General features: G+C 37.1%; 1 protein-coding gene across 1 annotated transcript; it reads right to left on the reverse strand.

Annotated features, from left to right (window-relative positions):
* Nucleotides 1-10,086: 10,086 nt before the first annotated feature.
* LOC123948837 (olfactory receptor 150-like) lies at nt 10,087-11,049 on the reverse strand. The gene has a single exon (XM_046015965.1). The coding sequence runs from the start codon at nt 11,044-11,046 to the stop codon at nt 10,087-10,089; it is 960 nt and encodes a 319-aa protein (XP_045871921.1). The 5' UTR covers nt 11,047-11,049.
* Nucleotides 11,050-13,490: the final 2,441 nt, after the last annotated feature.

The raw sequence follows: 13,490 nt of genomic DNA on the forward strand, positions 1-13,490 counted from the left end.
CCTCTGCCTTCGGCTCAGGTCATGATCCCAGGGTCCTGGGATCGAGCCCCACATCGGGCTCTCTGCTCCGCAGGGAGCCTGCTTCCTCCTCTCTCTCTGCCTGCCTCTCTGCCTAGTTGTGATTTCTCTCTGTCAAATAAATAAAATATTAAAAAATAAAAAAAATTTAAAAAAAAAAGTTGTTAATTTGGTCTGAATCATTTTCCTTACTAGAATTTCTGCACAAAATACCTGAAGGACTGGGCAGCTGCCACTATCATTCCACCTGGAATTCTGCTTCTCTTCTTGTCCTAGTTTCCTCCACCCAGACCTACTACCTCACAAGGTAAGAACATTACATACCTACACCTCAACAACTTCTCCAAGAGTGAAAACTGTCTTCCTTACTTTATAATTTAAATAATCCCAGGGGAGTAATCTAATGGCTGAAATTTAGATCATTTATTCTATCTCTGTGGCCAGAGAAGCAGAAGACTATGAATGGTTTATGTTAATTGGACATCATGGTGGTGGTGGAGGTCAGAAAACCACTCTTTTTTTTGGGGGGGGGCGGGGGGGTGGGAGGTTGGGGAACCAGGTGGTGGGTAATAGGGAGGGCACATACTGCATGGAGCACTGGGTGTGGTGCAAAAACAATGAACACTGTTACGCTGAAAATAAACAAATAATAATAAAAAAAAAAAAAGTACAAAAGGCTCCTGAGACAGAACTGAGAAAAAAAAATAAAAAATAAAAAATAAAGAAAACCACTCTTATTCCCAAAATATGAGAAAGGTTTTGGAAGAAAAATACTAGGTGTCTTCTTATCATGTATTTTGCATGTACTCTCTACCGAATTTTAGGATGGTAGAAATATGGATTATTAGAACACATGCAAAATACAATTAGAAATATTAGTTTCAATTCAATACTAGCCAAGGATGTGATCTTTTTAAAAAGACTAATAGATATTACATTTACACTGCAAAGAAAACTAGATTCTAGAAAATGGAAATTCATTTTCTTAATACTCAAGCCATAGTTGGAGTAGTGTTTTCAATTTGAGATAAAATACTATATATATGATTTATATATATATATATATATGTTTATATATATAGATAGATATAGATAATTTCAGAAAAATTATTTAGAAATCTTGTCTTTAGATGAATGGCTGAAATAACTGAGGGTATTTAATTACAAAAAAAATTTATGTGGCACATGACAGTTATTGCCAAATGTTCAATATTTTGCTGCATTTAAAAGGGTTGGACTCATTTTTTATATTTCTCCAAGAAAATAAGGTAAAATGACCTGCTTGAAACTATAGGGAGGACTATCCGGTTTCACATCAAAGAAGCCTGACAATAATCACATATACCTTGATCTTACAACCAGAACTGTTAGAACACAGCCTAAAGAGCCATTTAGTGGATATTGTTTATGGATACAAGCTCTAGACGGTTGGTTGGATTAAGTCATCCTTAATATCTCTTTCAATTCCAATATTTCATGATTGTGTATAATTCCAATATATCTTGATATTAAGGTAGGTAGTCATGGATGCAAATAATTTTGTCTTATACTTCCACTAATCATCTGAAAAACGGAAATGTTAATTTCTGTCTCGTGTGAAAATTAATTAAATGATACCTGCAAGGTGCCTAGCAGTTCCTGGATCTTGATAAGAACTTAATAAATATCAATGTTGTTTTAATTGTTATCTATTGAGTATCTCTCCACTATATCTTTCATTTGCCCAACAATTGTCACTCCCATAATGAAAACCAGATATAAAAACCCATAATGAAAATTTCTTTCCTCAACATATCCTCTTCTTGTTTCTGTGAATACACACAATGGGGATCCTGGGTGGCTCAGCCGGTTAAGCATGCAACTCTTGATTTAAGCTCAGGTCATGATCTCAGGGTTGTGAGATTGAGCCCTGTGTGGGGTTCCACATTCAGCGGAGAGCCTGCTTGAGATTCTCTCCCTCTGCCCCTCCCTCTGCTTGCCCTCACTCTCTATTTCTCTAAATTTTAAAAATACACAAAATATACAGAAATTCAGAAACTTTTTACTGATAAGTAAGCTCTTAAAATTATCAATATTTTCCAAGGTCTCCAAATGAAGTTCAAACCAACTTGTCATCCAAAGATTTATATCATTTGGCAACAACAACAAAATAGTATTCTTTTTTTTTCTGTTCCAACGAGTATCATGTTATTTAGTTATTCTTTAAGAGTATTTGGTAGATTCTTAGTTTTTACTCATCATATTCCTTTATCTTTTCTCTTCTTCCATTCCCTCTACCTTGTGAAACTTATTTAATAGTTAGGATCATTTAGTTAAGGAGATTAATATGAGAGCCCCAGTCAACATGACCAATTGTTTTGTGCCCATAATACCTTTCCTATGTTTACATAAGCACTTACTTAACTTTCTATTAATTATTATGAGTTATTTACTGGTTTCCCTTGTCTACTAGACTATAAATTCAGCACAGTTCCTGGCACAGTGCTTTGTGTCCAGTGATCCTCAATCAGTGGGTGTTAAATAAAATTGTGAAGGGAGGTTAGAGATAAGTTAACAGAGACTAAATCAACAAAGACTTCACTGCTTGAGTTGAAATGAGTAAACAAAAAAGTATTTGCCATAACTTTATACAAGAGGAAACAGAGAGAAAATAAAGGGACCTGTGCTCATTAGAGTGTGAATAATGGGATGAGGACAGGTGAGGACATATAAATAACTACGTGTGTCTGTATGTGCACTGGAAAGGGAGCTTGAGTGGAAGACTAAGATTTTAAAAACCGAGGACTGAGATTCAGACCTACCCTTCTTCTTCCCAGAGAGTTCAATGCTGTGCATTTTTCTTCTTCATTTTTCTAGAGGGGAAAATGACATGATGATGCTGGTGGATAGTTCTGAGTACTAACCTTGCAAGACTCCTTGGTGCTGAGAGTGTCATGGTCTAAAAGGTTTTTTGGGCAATTGTTTTTAGTCACTGATCTTGATTGCTGGTGAAGTTGATGCCCAAGGCCAGCTGTCCCCCTCAAAGACTGTTTGATAGGATGAGAGGATTTTATACTCTGGGTATAGATACTAAATGTCTGATTAACAAACAATGATAATGGCCTCCCACTAGAATCTTATCCCACAAGGATCCACTCTTGGGAAAAGAAACAGAACTTCTCTTTCTCCATTGTTTCTCAAGTGTTTAATAGTGTCACATAGGTGTGATTCATTGTTCTTGTTAGGTTACATATCAGTATTTAGGATGTGAGCAATATTGTCAGGACACCAGTAAATTTCATGCCAAGCCATTTTAAAATGCAAAATTTCAGGAAATTTTTAAGACATATACTAAAGAAGTTTTCTAAAGTTCTTTCCCACAAAGACAAAGTAGAAAACCAGGGAAAACAACCTGGGTGTTTAAGATCTGAAAGTTTTTATTTTTATTGACCTCTGTTAATTGTACTTAGATTTCATAATGTACTCAGAAAATAGTGACACTTGGAATGTTTTCATTTGTGGCCTAAATGAAAGTATCTGACAATTATTGCATATTCCCCTGAGGAGTTCCTAACAAGAGGAAGGAGAGATGATGACTTTATTTTTTCCTAGAATTAGAAGAGAAATAATGAGAAGCAATCATAACATATGTGCTATAGAGGTTATTTCAGTTCTATATAATGACTACATCATTTTGCTGGAAATAAAAATCATATTTAACATTTTATTCAAAGTATTTATTGAATGTTATATACTTTTTGACAATAATCACAATAAATTTTCTTAATCAAATTTATTCTAAAATGCTTTAAATTATTGTTAGAAATGGACATCAACCTTCTTTGTAAAAGTATTTTTGCCAATCACTATGAAAAGAGCAAAAACTTAGAACAGAATATTCATAAACCCTATGGAAAATGTTACTTATTAATAATCAAAACTTAGAACAAGAAATATGGTTTGTTCTTCAGAATTTGATAATTTTGATAGAGATAATATCCACAAGCACACATTAATAGTAAACAACAGAAAAGGCATCATTATTAGAGCATATATGATGAACCAGAAGTATGTCTGCTAATAGCCTGGAGTGGTCAGAAATGCATGGAGAATTAAAAACTTCTGTTTGTCATTGAAAAGTATATAAAATTTGGAAAGGGAAAATGAAGTCAAGAAGTCATTTCAGAGGATATTATGCTAAGTGAAATAAGTCAGACTGAAAAAGAAAAGAAAAATTGGTCAAATCATGTGATTTCCCTCATCTTTGGAATCTAAAAAAACAAAACATGTGAAGAAACAAACAAAAAAATAAGAATCAGTCCTATAAATACAGAGAACAAACTGACGGTTGCCAAAGGGAAGGATCGGGAGGGGGGAATGAGCAAAATGGATGAAGAGGAGCGGGAGAGACTGGCTCCCAGTTATGGAATGAGTATGGAATGAATAAGTCACAGGAATAAAAGGCACAGCGTAGGGAATATAGTCAACAATATTGTAATAATGTTGTATGGTAATAGATGGTAGCTACATTTGTGGTGAGCCTAACATAATGTATGAAGAAGTTGAATCACTATGTTAAAGACCTGAAACCAATGTAACACTGTGTGTCAGCTATACTCAAATTAAAAAAAAAATCAAGCTTTTTCACAGTGAAGGAAACCATCAATAAGACAAAAAGGCAACCTACTGAATGAGGGAAAATATTTGCAAATGATATATCCAACAAGAAAATATTTGCAAATGATATATCCAACAAATGATATATCCAAATGATATTAATATATCCAAAATATATGAAGAACACAAAGAATCTATACAATTGAACACCAAAAAAATGCAAACAATCTTATTAAAAAATGGGAAGAGGAGCTTCTTTTCCAAAGACTATATATGGCTGAAAGAATATATATGGCTGACTTTGAAAAGCAGTGTGGAGATTCCTTAAGAAATTAAAAATAGATCTACCCTATGACCCTGCAATTGCACTATTGGGTATTTACCCCAAAGATACAGATGTAGTGAAAAGAAGGGCCATCTGTACCCCAATGTCCATAGCAGAAATGGCCACAGTCACCAAACTGTGGAGAAAACCAAGGTGCCCTTCAACAGACGAATGGGTAAAGAAGATGTGGTCCGTATATACAATGGAGTATTATGCCTCCATCAGAAAGGATGAATACCCAACTTCTGTATCAACATGGACGGGACTGGAGGAGATTATGCTGAGTGAAATAAGTCAAGCAGAGAGAGTCAATTATCATATGGTTTCACTTATTTGTGGAGCATAACAAATAACATGGAGGACATGGGGAGATGGAGAAGAGAAGTGAGTTGGGGGAAATCGGAGTGGGGGATGAACCATGAGAGACTGTGGACTCTGAGAAACAAACTGAGGATTTGGGGGGAGGGTTGGGGGGTTGGGTGAGCCTGGTGATGGGTACCGTGGAGGGCACATATTGCATGGAGCACTGGGTATGGGACATAAACAATGAATTCTAAAACATTGAAAAGAAATTTTTAAAAAATAAATAAATAAAATTTTTTAAGTATAAAAAACTTTTTTCAAAAAAAAATATATATGGCTGGCCATATATTAATCACCAAGGAAATTCAAAGAAAACCACAATGAGATATCACCTTACACCTATCAGAAAGACTAAAATCAGAAGGACAAAAAATAACAAGTATTGGTGAGGATATGCAGAAAAAGGAATGCTTGCGTATTGTTGGTGGGAATGTAAATTGGTACAGCCACTGTGGAAAACAGCATAGAGGTTCTACACAATACTAAAAATAGAAACATTATATGATCCAATAATTCCACTACTGGATATTTACCCAAAGGAAACAAAAACACTAATTCAAAGGGATATACACACTTTTATGTTTATTGCATCTTTATTTACAATAGCTAAAATATGGAAGCAACTTAAGTGTCCATCAGTACATGAGTGGATGAGGAAGATGTGACATATCTATACAGTGGAATATTATGCAGCCATAAAAATGATATTTTGTTCATTTTTGCCCTTGCTTCCCTTGCCTTTGCCGTTGTTCCTAGGAAGATGTTGCTACAGCTGAGGTCAAAGAGGTTGCTGCCTGCATTCTCCTCAAGGATTTTGATGGATTCCTTTCTCACATTGAGGTCCTTCATCCATTTGGAATCTATTTTCGTGTGTGGTGTAAGGAAGTGGTCCAATTTCATTTTTCTGCATGTGGCTGTCCAATTTTCCCAGCACCATTTATTGAAGAGGCTGTCTTTTTTCCATTGGACATTCTTTCCTGCTTTGTCGAAGATTAGTTGACCATAGAGTTGAGGGTCTATTTCTGGGCTCTCTGTTCTGTTCCACTGATCTATGTGTCTGTTTTTGTGCCAGTACCATGCTGTCTTGATGATGACAGCTTTGTAATAGAGCTTGAAGTCCGGAATTGTGATGCCACCAACTTTGGCTTTGTTCTTCAATATTCCTTTGGCTATTAGAGGTCTTTTCTGGTTCCATATAAATTTTAGGATTATTTGTTCCATTTCTTTGAAAAAAATGGATGGTATTTTGATAGGGATTGCATTAAATGTGTAGATTGCTTTAGGTAGCATAGACATTTTCACAATATTTATTCTTCCAATCCAGGAGCATGGAACATTTTTCCATTTTTTGGTGTCTTCCTCAATTTCTTTCATGAGTACTTTATAATTTTCTGTGTATAGATTCTTAGTCTCTTTGGTTAGGCTTATTCCTAGGTATCTTATAGTTTTGGGTACAATTGTAAATGGGATTGAGTCCTTAATTTCTCTTTCTTCAGTCTTGTTGTTGGTGTACAGAAATGCAACTGATTTCTGTGCATTGATTTTATATCCTGACACTTTACTGAATTCCTGTACAAGTTCTAGCAGTTTTGGAGTGGAGTCTTTTGGGTTTTCCACATATAGTATCATATCATCTGCGAAGAGTGATAGTTTGACTTCTTCTTTACCAATTTGGATGCCTTTAATTTCTTTTTGTTGTCTGATTGCTGAGGCTAGGACTTCTAATACTATGTTGAATAGCAGTGGTGATAATGGACATCCCTGCCGTGTTCCTGACCTTACTGGAAAAGCTTTCAGTTTTTCTCCATTGAGAATGATATTTGTGGTGGGTTTTTCATAGATGGCTTTGATAATATTGAGGTATGTGCCCTCTATCCCCACATTTTGAAGAGTTTTGATCAGGAAGGGATGCTGTACTTTGTCAAATGCTTTTTCAGCATCTATTGAGAGTATCATATGGTTCTTGTTCTTTCTTTTGTTAATGTGTTCTATCACATTGATTGATTTGCAGATGTTGAACCAACCCTGCAGCCCTGGAATAAATCCCACTTGATCGTGGTGAATAATCCTTTTAATGTACTGTTGAATCCTATTGGCTAGTATTTTGGCGAGAATTTTTGCGTCTGTGTTCATCAAGGATATTGGTCTGTAGTTCTCTTTTTTGGTGGGATCCTTGTCTGGTTTGGGGATCAAGGTGATGCTGGCCTCATAAAATGAGTTTGGAAGTTTTCCTTCCATTTCTATTTTTTGGAACAGTTTCAGGAGAATAGGAATGAGTTCTTCTTTAAATGTTTGGTAGAATTCCCCTGGGAAGCCGTCTGGCCCTGGGCTTTTGTTTGTTTGGAGATTTTTGATGACTGTTTCAATCTCCTTACTGGTTATGGGCCTGTTCAGGTTTTCTATTTCTTCCTGGTTCAGTTGTGGTAGAGGCAAGGGAAGCAAGGGCAAAAATGAACTATTGGGATTTCATCAAGATCAAAAGCTTTTGCACAGCAAAGGAAACAGTTAACAAAACCAAAAGACAACTGACAGAATGGGAGAAGATATTTGCAAACGACATATCAGATAAAGGGCTAGTATCCAAAATCTATAAGGAACTTAGCAAACTCAACACCCAAAGAACAAACAATCCAATCAAGAAATGGGCAGAGGACATGAACAGACATTTCTGCAAAGAAGACATCCAGATGGCCAACAGACACATGAAAAAGTGCTCCACGTCACTCGGCATCAGGGAAATACAAATCAAAACCACAATGAGATATCACCTCACACCAGTCAGAATGGCTAAAATTAACAAGTCAGGAAATGACAGATGCTGGCGAGGATGCGGAGAAAGGGGAACCCTCCTCCACTGTTGGTGGGAATGCAAGCTGGTGCAACCACTCTGGAAAACAGCATGGAGGTTCCTCAAAATGTTGAAAATAGAACTACCCTATGACCCAGCAATTGCACTACTGGGTATTTACCCTAAAGATACAAACATAGTGATCCGAAGGGGCACGTGTACCCGAATGTTTATAGCAGCAATGTCTACAATAGCCAGACTATGGAAAGAACCTAGATGTCCATCAACAGATGAATGGATAAAGAAGATGTGGTATATATACACAATGGAATACTATGCAGCCATCAAAAGAAATGAAATCTTGCCATTTGCGACGACGTGGATGGAACTAGAGCGTATCATGCTTAGTGAAATAAGTCAATCGGAGAAAGACAACTATCATATGATCTCCCTGATATGAGGACATGGAGAAGCAACATGGGGGGTTAGGGGGATAGGAGAAGAATAAATGAAACAAGATGGGATTGGGAGGGAGACAAACCATAAATGACTCTTAATCTCACAAAACAAACTGGGGGTTCCTGGGGGGAGGTGGGATTGGGAGAGGGGGAGCGGGCTATGGACATTGGGGAGGGGAGGTGAACCATAAGAGACTATGGACTCTGAAAAACAACCTGAGGGTTTTGAAGGGTCAGGGGTGGGAGGTTGGGGCAACCTGAGGGTTTTGAAGGGTCAAGGGTGGGAGGTTGGGGGAACAGGTGGTGGGTAATGGGGAGGGCACGTTTTGCATGGAGCACTGGGTGTTGTGCAAAAAGAATGAATACTGTTACGCTGAAAAAATAAATAAAATGGAAAAAAAAAAAAAGACCACACACCAAAAAAAAAAAAAAAATGATATTTTGCCATGTGCAACAATATAGATGAACTTAAAAGATATTGTGCTCACGTTTTGCATGGAGCACTGGGTGTTGTGCAAAAAGAATGAATACTGTTACGCTGAAAAAATAAATAAAATGGAAAAAAAAAGATATTGTGCTAAGTGAAATAAGTCAGACTGAGAAAGACAAATACCATATGATTTCACTCATATGAGGAATCTGAAAATCAAAACAAATGAATAATCAAATAAAAAGCAGAATCAGATCCATAAAGGCAGAGAACAAACTCTTGGTTGCCAGAAGCGAGAGGATTGGGGGAAATGAGCAAAATGGGTGAAGGAAATTGGGATAAACAGGCTTCCAGTTATGGGATGGGTAGGTCATGAGAATAAAAGGCACAGTATAGGGAATATAGCCAATAATATTTTAATAGTGTTGTATAGTAACAGATGGTAGCTACATTTCTGGAGAACGTAACATAGCATATGTTGAATCACTATGTTGTACACCTGAAACTAAAGTAACATTGTATGTCAACTACACTTGAATTCAAAGGAGGGAGAGAGAGAGAAAAGCATACTGGTAAGACCTTACCATAGAGTTCTGGCAGGTGGTATATCTCTATTATGATTAGTCACAGTCTTCAAACCAAACATGTAAAATTAAAATAGTTTATGAATCCTATATGATAATCACAGTCATTTATAACATTTGTCCTTCAAATAACTAGTAGAAGTTAAAAGTCTTGAAAAGCATATTAAAAGATAGTTAAAGAATTATCAGAAGAATTGTACTTGACTTATTTCACCTATTTAAGTTAGAAAATACCCATTTTGTGCATTCTATTTCTAGAGGATACTCTAATTCTGCAAATTTTATTTGTCTGTGCTGCGCTTTCTAATCCCAGTATAATTGGTGCTCTCTGATGTCCATGTGGTGTCCAATTCTATGTCCAAAACATGCCATTGTATGGTCCTGCTTTCCATATGACTGGCACTATGAATCCAGTCCCCTCCTGCATTGTTTTTCCAAATTATCAGGTAGTCACAACAATCTCGTTACTTGTAGACATACATTGCTATCTCTGGACTATTTCCTTATCAAACCTCATTGGAGAATTATGAATTTTTGCTCAGGCAAAATACCCCTTTTCTTCTTTTTTCAAGGATCTTATTTAGAGCAACTTTGACATCCTTATTCCGCAGGCTATAGATCAGGGGGTTCAGCATGGGCACAATGGTGGTATAAAACACAGAGGACACTTTCCCTTGGTCCATGGAGCTCACAGATGATGGCTGCAGGTACATGAAGGCAGCAGATCCATAGAAGACAGCCACAGCTGAGATGTGGGAGCTGCAGGTGCTGAAGGCTTTGGACCTGCCCTCAGTGGAGCAGATGCGGAGGATGCTGGAGAGGATGAAGACGTAGGAACTAAGGATCATAAGGCTGGGGGCAAGGATATTAAATGCACTGAAACACAAAACTACCACCTCATTAATGTAAGTGCTGGAGCAGGAGAGCTCCAAGAGTGGGAAGAGATCACAGAAGTAATGGTTGATCCTATCAGCTTTGCAGAAAAGCACTCTTAACATGCAGCCAGTGTGTGCTGTGGCACCAGTCAAGCCCATGATATATACCCCAACTACCATCCCAGAGCAGACCTGATAAGACATGGTGACATTGTAAAACAATGGGTTACAGATGGCAACATAACGATCATATGCCATTGCAGCCAACATGTGACATTCTGATATAACAAATACAAGGAAGAAGTAGAGCTGAGTCATGCATGCTTGGTAGGAGATAAAATTTCTCTCTGTCACAAAGTTCACCAGCATTTTGGGGGTAATGACGGTGGAATGGCAGAGATCAATGAAGGACAAGCTACTGAGGAAGTAGTACATGGGGGTGTGCAAGTGAGCGCTGAGCCCTATCAGCGTGATCATGCCCAGGTTCCCCACCACCGTGACCGCATAGATTCCTAGGAAGAGGAAGAAAAGGGGCAGCTGGAGTTCTGGTTTCTCTGTTAGCCCAGCGAGGATGAACTCGGTCACTGTAGAGTGATTTCCTGCTGTCATTTTCCTCTGGAAATTTTATGTAGAAAGAAAAAGAAAAAAATTTGTGGTAGATATTTATTGTCCCACCACGTAATGTAGTATGAAACAGAATTTGTCTTTTCAACCAGGTAGCTCCAGTTCTATGTCTATCCCTGACCTATGTTAGCGTTCAGAGACACTGAGGTCTCAGTAATATGGGGCATGTAAATAAATATCAGAAAGAACTAGTCTCTTTTTTGTTCTATGCTTAAGAGTGGCTCTTATGCACTCCTATATTTATTGTACCATTATTCATGATAGCCAAATTATGGAAGTAGCCCAAGTGTCCATCGATAGACAAATGGATAAAGATAGGAGATATATATATATACATACATACATATGTATATATATATACACACACACACATATACACACACACACACATATACACACACATATACATATATATATACACACACACATATAATGAAATATCATCCAGCCATAAAAAAGAATGAAATCTTGCCATTTGCAACAGCATGGATGAATCTAGAGAGTATAATGCTGAGTGAAATAAGCCCATCAGACAGAGGCATATGCCAAATGATTTCACTCATGTATGAAATTTAAGTAACAAAACAAATGAACAAAGGGAAAAAATAAGAGTCGAATCAAAAACAGAGTCTTAACTATAGGGAATAAACAGATAATAGGAGGTAGGTGGAGAATGGGTAAAATAGAATGGGATTAAAAATAAACTTATCTTAATGAGCACTGAGTTATATAAGGAATTGTTGAATCACTATATTGTTCACTTGAAATTAATATAGAACTGTATGTTACACTGGAATTTAAAAAAAGTAGTCCATGGCTTGGTTTTATTACTCTCACTTCTTATGCAGAACAAATACCAGTATGCCTGGTTTACATATTAGGTAACTGAGGGTTATAATGGTTGGATATTTGCTCGTATTTAGGTATGTAATCAGTAAATGATCAAGGATATGAGCTAAGGCTTGTCTGTTTCACCTTCCATATCTTATTTTATTTTATCTTTTTTAAAGATTTTATTTATTTATTTGACAGAGAGAGAGAGATATCACAAGTAGGCAGAGCAGCAGGAAGAGGGAGAGGGAGAAGCAGGCTCCCTGCTGAGCAGAGAGACCGATGCAGGGCTTGATCCCAGGATCCAGAGATCATGACCTGAGCTGAAGGCAGAGGCTTTAACCCACTGAGCCACCCAGGCACTCCCCCACATCTTATTTTAACTATGCATGTCCGCTCCCCTATCTTTATCTCTTTGTCATAGCAGAGAAGCCACTCACAGCAATTAGTGTGAAGGAAAGAACTTATGTAAAGTACTGCAGTAGTGTACTGACAACTGGTCCAGTCTAGACTTCCTGTAGTGAGTACCCGACTGTTGGCACCCCTTCAAAAATACAGAAATACTGGCTCTGGAATGTAACTGGATAGCTAACAAGTCTATCATTCAGCTTGAATTCCATATGCAGGAAGGGTGTGAGTTTCCTAATGAGGAGTTTGGAAGGATGAAACGTTAAAGTCCAAATTTGCTCATTCCAAAAACACTTACGGAATACTCACCATTAGCTAAGTGCTTTGTGTGACTTGATGTGGTCTGTGACCCTTGGAATTTATGTTCTGGGAGAACAGAGCTGCAGAATGTCAATCTTGCAGAGTACATACTAAATGATGTGCACATTGTCTTGGTGTCTTTTTAACTCACCTTCAGCCAGAGCTTTTAACAGCACACCTTCAGGGGCACAAGAGACCACAGCAGAAAGATTATGTGTATCTTTCCGTCTCTGGGATATGGTCTGGAAAAAAGCTGATGATTCCAACTAAAGTACGCTGTGATGATTGTTCTGTCTTCAAAAGAAAGAGATCCAAGAGATACCATCACAGATTATTGGTGTATCAAAAACAAGTGTATGAATATTTAGATTAAAATTAAAAGACTTATAATAGCCAAATTATCGAAACAGCCAAGTGTCCATCAACTGATGTATGGATAAAGAAACTGTGATACATATCTGGAACTTTACCCATTAAATAAATCCCCTTTCTTCCTCTTCTTTGGGACCTGGTAACTCTTATTCTATTCTATGTTTCTATGAATTTAATTACTTTAGATACCTCACATAAGTGTAGTCATATAGTAGTTATATTTTTGTGACTGACTTATTTCACGTAATGTAACATCTTAACGATTTTTCAAACTTAAATGACTCAAAGGACCACCTTAATTTAAAAAAATAAGAGCTTATGTTGCAATTTGAAGAGCATATGTCTGGTCAAAAAACATTCTGTTTTACTTTTTAAATAGCACAACCATCCATTAAAAAAAAAAACACAGCTATCATCATACTTAATGACGAAAGGTTGATTATTATCCCCTAAGATGAGGAACATGACAAAGATGGCCATCCTACCACTTCTACTCAGCCTTATACTAGAGATTCTAT

This window comes from Meles meles, chromosome 8, assembly GCF_922984935.1.
Source record: "Meles meles chromosome 8, mMelMel3.1 paternal haplotype, whole genome shotgun sequence".
In the NCBI taxonomy this organism is placed as follows: domain Eukaryota; kingdom Metazoa; phylum Chordata; class Mammalia; order Carnivora; family Mustelidae; genus Meles; species Meles meles.

Coding starts and splice junctions, on each gene's coding strand:
- LOC123948837 (XM_046015965.1), bottom strand. CDS start 11,046: ATGACAGCAGGAAATCACTCTACAGTGACCGAGTTCATCCTCGCTGGG.